This window comes from Manacus candei, unplaced genomic scaffold (assembly GCF_025592945.1).
Source record: "Manacus candei isolate 608988 ecotype Guabito, Panama unplaced genomic scaffold, ASM2559294v1 h1tg000033l, whole genome shotgun sequence".
Lineage (NCBI taxonomy): Eukaryota > Metazoa > Chordata > Aves > Passeriformes > Pipridae > Manacus > Manacus candei.
The window spans coordinates 3,837,020-3,852,784 of NW_026138081.1; the positions used below are offsets into that span (position 1 = coordinate 3,837,020).

Sequence of the window (15,765 nt, forward strand, 5' to 3'; positions counted from 1 at the left end):
CTCTTTTTTCATTTTTTTCACATTAATTTTTCACTTGTAGCATGAAATTTTATTTGTGTCTTTTTCTATTTTACTTGTAAAAAAATTTTTTGTGGACAGATTTTTATTTGCAGCAAAACATATCACATAAATTTAAATGAATCCAATTTAGTATAGTCATTGACTTCGTTTTTCAGATCGATCATGACTGATAGATAGAAGCTGTCAGCAGAACTCTTTGTTTTACCATTCCCTTAATTTATTTTTGAGTACTTTATTTCACATTCTGTTTATTACTTCAGCCTATGGGAGAAAGCTTACTCTGCATTCCGCATGATGAAGTTTTATCTTCAAGAACATAAATCCAGTTTTCTTAAAAAACAGAGTAATGTGAACTGAATGCTTTGGGTTTGATTACATTCTGTCTGAACTACGCAGGAAAATGGTACTGGCTGGTAGCCCAGTGTATCTTCTGCCAAGATAGATTGTGAGCAAAGAGACTGTAGAGTGGACAAACAATAAATCTGTACTTTCCCTGTGAAAGGAAAGACAGCCATAGGTTGTTATTTCTGTAACTGCCTGTGAATGAGAAGAATTATAGTAAATACTACTACTGATAACTCTCCCTAGTTAGTCATGGTACTATATGTAATATAATATGGATTATTCACTTAACAGTAGCTGTGAAAAGAATACAGATTTTTTGTAAATGTCACAAATAGCAAAGTAGTAAAACATACAAATAATGAATATGATAAAAGGCACTTATTAAAGCACATAACCCCATTTATACAAAGCTCCATTGCTGCTAAAACTGTATGTGTTAGGAAACTGGTGGGTTTTATTCAAAATCATTTTACTGGAGTTTTGATTAAAAATAACATTTAGGATAAGAATGTGCAACTCATATTAAACAGAAGTATTATGTAATGACCAATTTTGATGTCAGTTATGTTAAAACATGGTTTGTATTCTGCAGCTGTGAGCATAGGTTGGGAAACGATCAAGTCTAGCTGATCAAGCCTTTTATTTTATTATCATGGATTCCTCTTCCACAGCTGCTTTTAAAATTTGTGGGAAGCAAATTATTTCTCATACTGCATATGTTGCCCATCAGGTGAGTGATAATGTGGAAACTGTAGGCTGGGTGTAAGAAATCAAAAAGTAAATATAAAGTCCTCTGTGTGCACAGAATTAAAAAAATGACCTGTAAGAGGCTGTATGTGAAGCCAGCTGTCTTTTGTTGCCATTGTCATTTGGACATTGTAGAGCAAAACTTTGTCAACACGTTTTTTATATTAGAAGATTTGATCTGCAAATCTCAGCTGCTCTGTTCATTATAAATCTCTTGTTTTTGTCCATACACTAGCTCCACTATAGGTTGGAAGGGCTTAAAGATGAACTCAGGAGGAATAGAGGCTACAACTCGAGAGTAACTATTACTGCTCAAAGGAGCTGTTTTCCATTCGCAAACATTGCTTTGCGCTATGGGTTTGGGCTCCTTCTGTTCCTCCACTTTGTTGAAGACTCTCTCTTGACTTCCATTTTACTTCTTTAGCACTGTCTTTGTCTGCTAACATTTTTCCTCCTTCTCTAGTAGCTTTTATCTGTGTCCTTTGGATCACATATTTTACTTAGTTTGTTTTAGTAGATTGTTTCAAATGTTTGTGTTTTGTATTTTTTGGTTTTTTTGCCTTTTTCTTTAGGACTGTGTTATCTCACTGAGTTTCATTCCACAGTTTGCTGAATCGCTTGGTTATTTTGCAGCAGGCCCCTTCCTCATTTTCTCTTTTCATATGTTTTTCAGTGAGAAATAAGAGAGCCTCTTCCATTTTAAACAGTAGTCTTACACACATAGACCCATGTCTCCTTTTGCACACACCATCTTCTGCCTTGCCACGTCCATCCTGCTTCTCTATTTCTCTCTCTCCCTCTCTCTCTTAATCTGTGCTTCTCTTTTTTTTGTGCTTTCTTTCCTACCATTATACCATCTTTTTGGTCCAGAATTGTTCTTTGGTAAATTATAGGTAAATATTTACTTCTTCCAGAGAGAGTTCACATTATGCCTTTAAAATCTGGTAAAACAACTCTGGGCCAAATTTGGACATCATTAATATTTTGTTTGCAGTTTTCTTGTATAGTATTTTTGGTGGGAAGAGGGGAGGGCTTGGTTTTTTTCTGTTTGTTTTTGTTAAACAAGAGTTTTTTTCAGGGAAGGACACCATAACCCACTCTAAGTTGCAACATTACTTTCCATAAGTTATTCCATTACAATAAGTAGACTGTGTTGCGCTGTAGAATCCAATTTTTTTATGTGAATATACATTTGGGGCAAGCTGCTGTGGAACAGAAGAAAGAGGTTTAGAAGCTGGGGCACAGTTGGTTTCAACCTTTCATGGCTGTTCCTTTCTGAAGACAGCTTTTAGGGGGTTAAGCGTGTACCATTCTTCATCAGTTGTTAGATCATACATATTCACTTTCTAGGCAATTTTTCTGTAAGTGCAAATTCCAAGTGAGGTCTGAAAGATAATCTGGATTCACTCCTTTGCTCTTTCAGCAGAGACAAATGTTCTGCTGGGAAATTACACCCTCAGCATCACCTGTGCTATTCCACTTCTTTCACCACATGTACACGGTTTTACTTTATTAATACTCTCACTGAAATTTAAAATACCTTTGTCAGTAAAGTAAAAAAGAGAAGGATTCCATTCTTACTGTCTCAGAGGTTTGTTTTCTTGTGAAGTTTACTTTAGCTGGGGTTTTGTCCATGCAAAATGTTTATTATTCAAGTGCTGCCAGTTCAGTCAGCTGGCCTGCCAGTAGTTCATCGAAAATCTTGCAGCTTCAGAGTTATTATACGTTGTGCTATCCTTCCCAACCTGAGAAGAATTAACAAGAGCTGATGCCTCAGTATAGATAAAATTTATACTGTCTTGTGTTTGCAGTGCTGATACTCTTCAAAAAAACAATTCTTTTTTAAATCTTCCTGGTAAACAGATGGAACTTTAAATGTCCAGTTTTACTACAGTATTAGACCAATATGAATTGTCGATTTTCCCTGAAATCAGACTATCTGGAATAGCACAGTGGCAGCTAATCATCAAGGAATTTATTGAGAAACCATTTGCCATTCTCACACAGTTACTTTTTTAAACTAGAATTGCACTGTAAAATTTATACTGAACATAGCATTTCTTTTAACCAAACAGGAACAGCTGAGTAAATTTATCTGGCTCCAGCCAGGAGCTGTTTATACAATTGTGAGTTGCTTATCCAATTGTGAAGAATTCTTATTAAACATTTTCAGAATCAACACAATTGAAATTGAATATTGAATACTTTAAACTCTTTCTATAGTACCTGAATATATCAACAATAGAATGTTAAATCAAGTCATGATAATATATGTTAGCTATGTTAGTGTTCTGTCTAATCATAGGACCTAGATTCAGAGCTACTGTAATTACAACTGTATAAGAAAATGTGGATTTTTTGTTGAAAACTGGAGCTTAACATATGACTTCAAACACTCTGTTCTTTGATTTTTCCCTATTACTGTCCTGAGGCCATGTTGTTTCTTATGAGAAGGGTATGGAATCAAATTGCTTGTATCAGATTCTGACCATCAGTTACTACTGTTCTGCATAAATATACTTATCTCATGCAAAATATGTAAGAATGTTGCTGAAAATATGTATAGCCTCTGTCTTAGATCCCAGGAGCTTGCCCATTTTATCTCTATATTTTGCATTCTTGTTAACTTCTGTAGCTCATAGAATCCGTGCTCTCTCTGCAGGTCCAGTCTAGGTGCAGCAGCAAGGAGAACATCCTCAGAGCAAGTACGTACTGAAACTTCATAGCTCCATTGAGAAACTAAGACTGCTCAGGAGACAGCAAATGATAATCAGATCAGAAGTATATGGTTGGGACATAAGTGGGTTTGCAGATGAAATTTAATAACTTAAGACAGTGAAATTCAGTCCAAAGATAAAAGTGTAAACAGCTCCCATTGTTCATGTATTGATGGAGAGACATCTTTTAATTTATTCTTCCAAGTTGTTTTTCTAATGACATGGAGGTCTGTGTTGTTTGTGGTGATGTATTGTTGTAAATGATCATGTGTGTCCAGGTTTTATGGACAAGAATCAATACTTAAAGACAAGGAAAATGGAAGTTCTCAGATTGACTATAATGATTTTTATTTTCATGAGCATTAATTTGAATGTTGGATTACATAAAACCAAACAAAAAAATGCAAAGATTAAGAATTCAGATTTATCCAAATGAGGTGTTCTTTAATTTGCACAATTCTTTTCCTTTGTTTTATGGGAATTATTCTAGTGTAAAATTTGATCCACCATATACGTGTGTGTGTGTGTGTGTGTGTGTGTGTGTGTGTGTGTGTGTGTGTATACATATATGTGTAATGGCAGCAATAGGAAGTTGTTTTGGTGATAAAAGAGAAGGATGTCAGGAAATTTTTTACCTTATGCAACCAATTGACTTAGCCGCTTCTAAGCTAGAGGATTATTTTGTCATACAAAATGCAACTTGCTGTAAGTAGTTATTTTTAGAGCCATCTGACATTTCACATTAGTGAAAGATAACTTGGGAAAGTATGAGGAGTTGTTTAATGTCACTTACTTGTAAGTAAAAAGTACCATTTAGTAATTTTAGAATTTAAAAAATCATTATTTGTTTGTCTCTTGGATCTGTTTAAATGTGTGATAGGAAGAAATAGGGAGAGAGAAGGGTTAGTAGTTACACCTGCATCTTTCTTCCTTTCTTCATTAAGGTTATTCATGCTAGCATTAAACCTAGAGATGCTTTATTGTCTTGGCCTCTCTTGCAGTAATAATGGGGCTTACTTTTGGTGTTGGAACAAAGGTGTCAGAGATTAGGAAATTTTATCTATGTTGAAGAAGACAGATTTATCGGAGATTTCTCTGAGATTTCTCAGATTTTAACAAAACCTTTGGCTTAAACAAATGACAGTATATTAGGGACAGACTTGCGAATCTGAAGGTAGTACTCTGGGTACCATTCAAAGCATTCAAAAACCTCTGAATTCATTCACTTTTTAAGGGTTAAAGAAGTAAAATAATAGTCTGTGAAGTAGCTTACAGTGAATTTTAGGTAGCACTAAAACACAAAAGCATCTAATGGCTGCAGCATCAAGGTTGTTCGCTGCCACACATATTTTTTCCTAGCATCTTCCTTCATTTTTCCCAACTTACAAGAAAGCGTTAGGAAAATGTGTGGAATCTGCTGGACCTGCAGGATTTACAGTGCTGCTAAGCAGGGTTTCTTTTTCTATACAGAGAAGGGTATGGGAAGTTTGACTATATATGACAAATACTTCCCTTTCCTTTTCCTTTTTAATGAGGTTGTTAACAAAATACAGGAAGAATAGTTGGAAATGCAAGCTTGCTAGGAAGATCCCTGTTGTTAGAACCAGGAGTGCAGTTTTTTCCATTAGTTACACTTTTATCTTACAATAGTTAAATTTGGATCACTTCTCCCTAGTTTGCGAATGAAAAAGTAGGTGTAAGAGTGTGTAAAGTCTTAATATAGTTAGAATATACCTCATTGGCTGTTTCTGTCTTCCACAGAATGCCAACTGCAATCTTAAAGATAGGAATTTAGTCAACTAAAAATTATTCGTGATTGACAAATTCACAGGGTGTGGGCTTATGGTCATGTATCTTCCAAATACATACAGAGATTGTTCAAATAGTTTCTTCCAGAATCTTTCTTAGGAAAATTAGGTGGGCAGTTTTCCTTGTCTCTACTTCTTCCTCTGAAAGATAGTTACTGTGTTGACAGCAAAAAGTAATCAATGAAAAATTTACCACATCAAAAGGCAAGCATGTGTTAGTGCTGAAAGAAGTAACAGATATACAGATTAATTAGGAAACCTTCTCTTCTGAAGGAAGAACTTATATTGTGTGATTGTTTTACTATTTTTTAGTTATTTTTTATTAGAAGACTACACTTAAAGCAATAATCTACTTTTTTCCAGAATTTGAAGGCATGTGCAGCAGCAAATGGGATATTTAGGTAGCTACTGCAAAGCAAAATCATGTCATTAACAATTAATTCCTATTATTTGTTAATGCTTTCTTATTACAATTTATGTTGCTTTAGGAATATCATTACATATTAAATATAAAACATCATCCACTTTGGCTCTCAAAAATACCTTCTTATTCTAGGTAAATCCTTTCAAGATATTCTGCAACTGTAATTGTCTTAATCTTTTGGTTTGTATGTGTTACTCTAGTTTATGTAATCATGCAATAGTTCTCTTCTTGCTTATCTTCACTTCCAAAATCCTTCAAAGCTTGTTGTCTCCTTGTTTACTCTCTCAGTAAGTATCATGAAATCAAACATGCCGCTGGCTTCATTTTCAAACAACTTTTGTGATATTTTCTCCCTGCCTGTCCCTCATAGTTGGGAAAAGTAAGCTTCCATTAAGTTGTCCTGCTGCCTTCATTCAAATTATACATTTAAACAACACTTTGCTATGGTGACTACAAAATCATGACAATAGGTAGGATGCCTGCTAGCTGGAAACACTGTCTACTTGCTGACTGCCCAATGATTTCACTGTGCTCTCTCTATCCTCCTTTCAAACCTTTTGACTCCCATCTCACTCTTGGGTTACAGAGTGGCACAATGTCCATTCTTATGTTTTACCTGTGCATGGCACAGAGCATATTGAGATGTATTTGTGGAGAACAGAATGGAGTGAATCGTCCTGAGTTCATAGTTCATAGAACTGAATTAGCCTCAGATTATCATCCTCAGTGTAAAATACTGAATCATCTTGAAGGGTTTCTGGTTTGAATTTGTGCTCATCAAGACTTCTGGTATGTTTTTCATAATAAATAAGGATATACACTTCTGTGAACTTTTTCAACTGTAAATTGCAGTTCGTTTTAAATCTCTGTTGATTCTACTTGAATACAGTGCTTTCCCAGTGTCTGACATGAATGCTCAATGATGATAACTAACTAATTTAATTTACTCCGAAGTGCCAGATTAGTTTCAGTAAAGTGGTTTAAATTAACATCACAATGTGAATCTGCACATTGTAGCATACATAAACTTGGTTCTTTCTCATTGCAGGTCACAGTGCTGTTGACATTACCAAGGTAGCAAGAAGACACCGCATGTCTCCATTCCCATTGACATCTATGGACAAGGCCTTCATCACAGTTCTGGAGATGACCCCAGTGCTTGGAACAGAAATCATCAATTACAGAGGTATTTTAAGTTGGATATTTTGTGAGGATTAGGGTGATTATTTCCATATTTGACAACTTTCTCTTTTACTAATTTTGTGAGGTATATGAAACAGTACTTTCTCCAGGAGAAGCTGCTTTAGAAAATGCCAATAATATAGGAAATCTCCTTTCAAAGTAAGGAGAATGTCAACTGACCTCAGTGCTCCTCCCTGAAGGAGTCTGTAATGGAACTCTAATAAAATGTGTAAATGAATTTTCTTCTGGTTTGTGTTATATGCAGCAAACATATTATACTCAACCATAATTTGCCTCAGTGGTTAAGACTGGACTTTTTTACATGCCAAGTAGCTCCAAGTTGTACGGTGATTGGCTTACTCTGTTCTTTTACTATGGGAGATTCTCACTAAGTCCCTTTCCAATCTGAAATTAATGATCAAGGGAAAGTGATTATTGATTCCAGGTCACTTTTTTCCATGTCTATATCTTTAACAGTTCGTCTCAGTCTGTTTTTCCAGTTTCTACTTAGCCTACTACACATTTCAGAATTTTTCCCTTCTTCTCATAAACATGACAATTCCTTTTCTATTCTACCACTACATTTGATCATTTTTTTACTTCCTTTTAATGTTTGATTTATCAAAACTTTGTAATTAAAGGGTAACTGGTTTTGATTTATACAGTCTTTATAATAAACAAAGACACCAAACAGCAGGCAAAATATCAGACTTTGTGACTGTGCCTATACTCATAAGTAGGGATAGGTGAAGCCATTTTCTGGCCTTAAAAGGAATTAGCAGGGCACGTCTCATGTTTATTCAGCTAAACTATCCTCCCTCCTGAAACAGGGTGTTCGTAATGCCTATTAGGTGATTCCCTTGCTTCTGCTATCCCTTACACCAAGCCTAGCCATTATCTGGGAGAATGTTCTTGGCACAAAACCATGACTGGAAGCATGCTGACAAGTAAACCTAAAGTAGGTAGGGGAGAGGAAACCTCCTCCAGGGATTCTTCCAGATTGTCCAAAGGTAAGATAGTGACCAAAGAGATAGTGGAACTATGAGCCTCAAGAGGCAAACGGTTTAGGACATTGGTGGACTGCAGATAGCAGAGAGGTCCACATGATTTCTGAATGGATTGTTCTGTCTTCTGGCTTGAAAGTTCAGTTTTCATACTCTTCACCAAATCTTTGTGCTGCCACAAACTTTCAAGATGTCTTCATATTGACATACTGATTTAGCAGACTGTATGTATTATCACACCTGTTAGCTTCAGAGATAGAGTCTGATTTCATGTTCACATAAGTGTACCAATAATGAAGATATTAACAAAGACATATTCCTTCATATTTTTGCAGTGTAGTGCAAAATTGTATCTCACAATTTATTTTTCAAGAAGTATACACTTTTTTTAGCACTGTAAGATTTTCAAGTATATCATATGAAATTTCAGGATTTAGCCTATAGGAGACATCCTTATGGACATATCTGTGTCTGTGATACTGCAAATTCAGTTCCCTTAATCTATGGATAAAAATCTCAAGATGAAAACTCATTTTCAGAAGTTCTTAAGTGATCACCATAATGTTATACAGACAAGTATATAGGATTGTTTTGTATAGGCACATATGTGTGTGTGTGTGTGTGTGTGTATGTGTGCATGTGTGCATGTGTGCACACATGTATGGTTGATGTTAATTTTGAAGAATGCAATGAGTTAAGATTGAGTTTTTCATTTAGTTATGGATTCATTTATTTTTCAGTTCATGTACCTCTAATTTTGGAAAATAATAAAAATGTAGTCCTGGAGGTCTTAAACTGTACTCAGAAAAGCACTGTTGTGCTGTGTTTGTTTTCTGTGTGTTTTTGTGTCTTGAATTAACACTGAGCTCCTCAAAACTATCTTTTAGGAGCACAATCTCTCTGTAAGAAAAGTGAAATGTATAAAGTTCTAGGATTGCAAATTGCCAAATTAATTTAACCTGATTCAGTTACATTACTAAACATAGTGTATAGCATTCATCCTTATAAATAAAGCTGCCAAATGTTATTCTGTACAAATAGTCAGTAAAGTCCTGATTTTATTCTTGATTAAGTCAAAGTATGCTGCAGTCTCTCGAATCTATCTATTCTCTCCTAACATGAGGGGGAGGATAAGTAAAGTTATCTTTTAAACATGACTTTCACACTGGTAAATTGCTCAGTGACTCAATAGATCATTTAACCTCTTTCATATTAAAATAAAAAATGGACAGTCCTAAAACATTTTACGGAACTGCCATAAACCAAAGGCATCTGAAGCATATTTCCCATCTGCTATCATTGATATCTGGTATGAAGCCCCCAATTAGCCTTTTATTTCAACTAAATTTAGTTACCTGAGCATAGCTCTGTATACATATAAGCCTTTAGACAACATGATTATGATTATTCTTCTGAAACTAAGAAGATACATTTAAGTTTAATTGATAATAAAAGTGCAATGCAGAAGCAATCTACACTTTTTGAGCTTAAGCATAAGCTTAAACCTGAGAACAGAGCAGGTCTAGTCCAAGAGCCTAGCTGATTTTTTTGATAGCATTGACTTTTCATATCACAGTGAAGTGCTACCAGGGCAGTATTCACAAAATCCATCACCTTTAGTACAAGATCTGTCTATTTGCTGTGCCCAGTATCAATACCCTGAGAAACCAAAGTTCTTTGCAGAACTGTACCAGTGCCATCACCTAAGCTTTAGCAAATAGCCACATTTGGAAAGTGAGTTTAATGTAGTTCTCCATTTTGTGTTAAAAGCTGTGGGCATCACAAGGGGCAGTTTGATGACATTAAAATAATTCAGAACATCTTTTTGAATTACAATTAATCAAAATAAGGTCAAACTGTATTTTTCGAATAGTTGCTTAAGTAAAAGAGGGTACAGAGGTACTTCAGATTGTCCAAGTTGCTGACTTGCTTCATTTTTAAATGCCTAAGGCTGCTTCACCAAGTAATTCTAACATTTTTCTCCCTGTAATAAAATTCATTCCCATTACTGGCTGGCCATTTATTCCTTTCTTGGCATTCTGCCAAGAACATACTGTTCAACTTTGCTCTAATTGGTGTGATTTTGCATGCAGACAAGAAGCAAAAGGAAGACACAACATGCCTGCTAAAATTAGAAGCATCGCTTTTGTGTGAGATTTCGTGCATCTTGGAACAAAGGGTGTTTTTACTAGGCCTTTGATAGCTGCCTTTTCTGTGCTTTATTTTAAATGTCTGTTTCTGCATTCTTTTATTCAGTGTAAGTGTACGAGCTTTTGTGAGCTTTTAATAACTTGTATATTGTGTATCACAGGCAGTGATACGCCGTAATGCACAGGTGAATTAATGTCCATCACAAAGGTGCTTTTTTAGTTGCTTTAACAGGTTTTATCAGCATTTTCATGGCAATACTTATTTCAGAAATGCAGCGTGAATATTAAATTCAGGCTGAAAGTTAATACATATGGATGTGAACACAATGATGTTATAGTTATGATAATTAATTGCTAGCTAAATCACTTTGTGTTAATACATAAAGTCTTCATTATAATAGCACCTCACTGGAGCTGAACACTTTCAAATCGAGTAGGTACACTTTTTAACAAAACCTGTCCATTTAGTGTGCAGTGTTAAGCCTTCTGCCTTCCCAAGGAATCCAGAACCACACTGATTTCCCTGTCTGTAAAATAAGAAACATACTTCATGCATGTCTCTTTTTTGGCGTGTCTCAAAGACCATAATCTCTAAAGCACGTATCCATGCAAATTCTCCTGGTAGAAATATTCATGCATCCTCTCATTCCTTCATACTTTCAGCTGGATATTGCCTTCCTGGGCACCCTAGGAACAGTGGCCTCTATTATGAGCTGAGTTTCCCTTCTTCTACTTAGACATACCAGAATCAAGCCGATCTCAGTAGTTCTGACCCATATACCCCTTTCCAATCCATCTAATCACACATGTAACGAATATGCTTTTTCATGCTTACATTGTATGAAGGGGTAAGTTACATATTTTCCATTCTGTTCCACATTACACTAAAAAAGGCTCTTGCTGGTGCCATAAAAGTACCAGCCACTTGACTGAGGGTGAAATAATTCATATCAATCTCTGCAGGGAAGCTGAGCCAAATTACAACTTATCAGTCATAGTCACTAAGTGAAGGAAAAGGGTCTGTTTGAAACAGCTATTAAAATATTTAGAACTATAACATTGTAAATTTACATAAATAATCTTGACACTTATGTTCACTCACCCTCCATTAAGCAGAAATGCTTTCAGCAATTAGGCAAAGCTAATCTATTGCAAAACTTTTTTGTCAATTTATGAAAACTTGTCCACTGTTACTGATGAGTCCTCAATTCATCACCTCTCACCTTTTGCACACAAGATTCATTTCTGAAATGTCATTTTAAAAGCTTTTAAAAAAATTTTTTATAAAAATTTAAATAAAGGAAAATACATAATTTTAAAAGGTCTCAGGAGAAAAACTTGATTTAAAGAAGCAAATACTTGTTTTTTCTGTCTGACCCTACATCAGAGCTTTTATCTAAACCTTTGGGTTTGGATACTTGGCATTCAAATCTACTGTCAGCAATTTAACCATAACCAGGAGCACAGACTTATTGAACAAATCCTTTATCAGTACTTTCAGACTCCAGTCTTTTTTCTTTTATGTAGAGGCAAAAATCAAAAGCCTGAGAGATCTGTGTGTCCCATACATACACATTTCACCTATCAGAGCACATGGCTGTTAACTTTTTTCCCCCTTTCACTAGCTGCAATGACATGGTACATGGTCTTTTCTCTTTTCTAGATGGAATGGGCCGAGTCCTTGCTCAAGATGTATATGCAAAAGATAATCTACCGCCATTTCCAGCATCAGTAAAAGATGGCTACGCTGTCAGAGGTAAACACTCACTTTGTAGACAGTGTCTGGAAAACCACTTTATAACATGTTAGTTCACCTGTTTTGGATCCAGCAGTGGTTATTTTCCTTTAGATTTGATTCAGATCATTGCTGAAGTCACAGTTACATAGAATAAGGCTGTCTTGAAGGAAGGCCATAAAGCTGAGTTCAGATCTTTTAAGTGGATGCATATGTCCACAAGCAAATGTACATCCATGTGTGCTCACAGACATGCAACTCTGTTACTAGTGCATTTCCTGCATTTCCTTAAGAATTCAGAAGATTAATGGAACATCTGTTTCTGAATTACAGTTTTTCTTGTATTCTTCTGTTGTTGATTTAATGGAGATTTTCTTACATATCTGTTACTTTCTTGAAGTGTTACAGATCCAACTTCCTATTAGTGAATATTTTATTGATTGCATTAGAGAATTTTTGAAAAAACTTACAAGAATGTTCTTTTATGGACACACCTCAAAAGAAGAACTGATTTTTACTTTAAAAATATTGCAGCTGCCATATATGACCCTGAGATTAGCTCAGTTGGTTAGAACATGGTGATAATAACACTAAGGTTGTGGGTTCAGTGTCTGTATGGGCCACTTACTTAAGAGCTGAACTCGACGATCCTTGTGGGTCCCTTCCAACTCAGAATATTCGGTGAAGTGTTCTGTGAAAATGAGTAGTGTGACTTTACTCATTGCAAGCAGTGAATATGGTTTCCCAGGAGACCTGAATTCATACTGTGCTTTGCCACGAAGTGCTACATCATTTTGAGCCAGTTGCTTCTCTGTGCATCAGTTTCTTTGTAAAGTAACACTAATGATGCTCACCTCAGATATCTATGAAGAAAATTTAAAATATACAAGATTGAACATTATAATAGTAGTGATTTAATTGTGGTAGCAGTCAAATTGTTGTAACACCGTGTTGAAATTTGTACACAATACCCAACTTCCTTCTGGGGACATTAAAATATCCTTTTTTATTGCTGGCAGCTGAAACAATGGAAAGCAACTGTCCATGAAATAGTCTGAAAACATAGGCAGTGGATGTAGTCCAATAGCTTCCGCTATAAAATTTCAGGTCTACAAGATGAGTTTGCAGCTGTCTGTGGTCTATATGTGAGAGACAGGCAGACCAAAATGGGGGTGCAGATGTAGCCAGAGAAATACAGGTTATGTGACACTGAAAAAAGCTGAGGGTGAGCTCTGAGTAGAACACTGAGTGACAAGGGCCTTGGGATCAAGCAAATGCTGTCTTGCAACCTGATTGCTGGCGGGGTAAGGGAAAGCACAAGTACAATCTGAGTAAACATGCAGAATGAACAGAATGATCATGAACACTGTCTTCAACAGCTTCTGTCAGAAACAACACACAAGACCATAATTTTTGCAGTGGATTCAAGTAGAGTAACACTGAAATATTTGTGTGTCCAGAACTGAGTGAAAGGACTGGAAGAAGTGTCCTATGAGGAGCAGCTGAGGACTTTGGGTTTGTCTAGTTTGAAGAAAAGGAGGCTCAGAGGTGACCTCACAGCTTTCTACAGCTTCCTGAGGAGGGGAGTGGGAGGTGTTGATCTCTTCTCGCTGGTGTCCAGTGACAGGATGTGTGGGAATAGTTCAAAGCTGTGCCAGGGGAGCTTTAGACTTGACATTGGGAAACAGTTCTTTACCAAGAGGGTGGTCAAACACTGGAAAAGACTTTCTAGAGGGTGGGTTGATGCCCCAAGCCTGTCTGTGTTTCAAAGGCATTTTAACAATTCCCTTAATTATTTGCTTTATCTTTTGGTCAGTCCTGAATTGATCAAGCAGTTCTATTCTGGTTTTTTCTATTCTTATTGTTCTCGTTAGCTTAGGATATGAAAAAAACCGCTTGTAGGCAAAGACAATATTGAATACAATATTAACTATTGGATATTTCTTACCAAAAAATTAAGGATTAGCTTTCAGTGACATAAACCTGTCTGCCCAAAACCTTGTCCTTTTTTCAAGTTATGTCAGTTGTACATCATCTACAAACTTTGTCTTCATATTATTACCAGTGGGGAAATAAAATCTAATTCAGTAGTATTTTATCAGATTTAAAAAAAATTTGCTGTTAGGGATTTCTTTCTCGTCTTTTGCTGGATCATCCAAGTACATTTTTTCAGTGAAGGTCTGACAACTGTTTTCACTAGTATTAAATGCATTATTCAAGGACAACTAGTTGAAAAGTGCTTTTCTACTTTCTTATTTTAGATTTTGTTCTAAAGCTCATAGATTAGTATGTTTGATAGGCTTTTAAAGTTATGTTAATTATTAGTCTTCAAACATGACTAAGTACCATAGATAATTATCTGCAAAGCTGCAGCCAGTGCCTGAGTACAAATGTGATAAATCATTATGCAGACTGAATGGGCATCCTTCCTGAAAGCAGTTCTTCTCAATATAAGGTTATCTAGGTGTATATTCAGGGCTCTTGAAGTAAAACAGAAGGTATTAAGATAACAGTTGTCACCAATTAGACTTCATCTCTGGTAAATCAACTTTTGACACCTACAGATTTAAAATTAATAAGAATACATATTTAAGTGTGATCATATGAACCTGGGTTTTCTGACCACTCTTGGTAGCATGACAGCTGTGCTTGGAAAGCCAGAGTTGCTTGTGCTTCATACATGCTTTACATCGTGGTAAAGCCTATAATACCATGAATGCAACTTGCTGAAAGACCTTTGAGGCAGTCAGGAGTTTAAATTTCATAAGTAATAGTGCCTTTTTTGTCTCTGTAAAAGTACAGATTTGCGAAATTGGAAGTCCTGGAGACTTGTTAAATCAGTGATCTCTGACTCCTAATTTTCAGTATTGCTTCAATGAGAAGTGCAAGGTAGCTAGATCAGTGCTAATCTGAAGTTACAGAAAGAAACAGGACTCCAAGTTCTGACGTGTCAGTCCAGATTGCATTATCTTAGCCCTGTTCCTCTTCACGACTGTGTGGTCATCTATGCAGTCTGTAATCATTGCACTTTTCCATATTTTCCTTCCAAGATAGAGATAGAATCTAGAAATGTCAATATTCCATTGTTGTCTAGAAAAAGAAGTGCATAATACATTTGCGAAACATATGATTCCCCTCTGTTGCTTTCATTTAAAAAAGATTTTCTCACGGTGGAAATTTTTATAAAAATAATCTCATGAACACTCTTAAATCTTTGTTATTAATGTAATTCCTCCTAATCTTCATTTACTTGTCCCCATATTGCCCAGAAAATTTCAGTTAAAAATACTCTGTTCTCTAGAACCTGTAATTTTCAAAATAATAAATACTACTCAAAGGACCTAAAATGTAAAATGTTTTCAGAACTTCTATAACCTTAGTCATGCTGAAACTGAAGAACCAAATCTTAAATCATCTTTATTTCTCCCATTCTTAATTCATAATGTCATCATTTGTTTTGGTTCATCTTTTACCATTTGTATTGTCCATCTTAACAGCTGCTGATGGCCCGGGAGATCGATTCATCATAGGGGAATCCCAGGCCGGTGAGCAGGTGAGCACAATTTCTTTTTCCTTACTTTTTTGTGTATTTTTCTGCTGTAAGATTTTGCTTTGTCTTTTTATAAGTGTTC

The 15,765-nt window shown here is 35.7% G+C and overlaps 1 protein-coding gene across 20 annotated transcripts in view; it reads left to right on the plus strand.

The window, feature by feature from the left end:
- The window catches only part of GPHN (gephyrin), a 287,927-nt gene that overhangs the window by 230,720 nt on the left and 41,442 nt on the right, over positions 1-15,765 (plus strand). For all 20 annotated transcript variants that reach the window (XM_051791387.1, XM_051791390.1, XM_051791391.1 and 17 more), the window contains 4 exons: positions 3,776-3,818; positions 7,111-7,248; positions 12,062-12,154; positions 15,631-15,686. In XM_051791387.1, the coding sequence (XP_051647347.1) occupies positions 3,776-3,818; positions 7,111-7,248; positions 12,062-12,154; positions 15,631-15,686 (330 nt within the window). The remainder of the gene's footprint in view (positions 1-3,775; positions 3,819-7,110; positions 7,249-12,061; positions 12,155-15,630; positions 15,687-15,765) is intronic.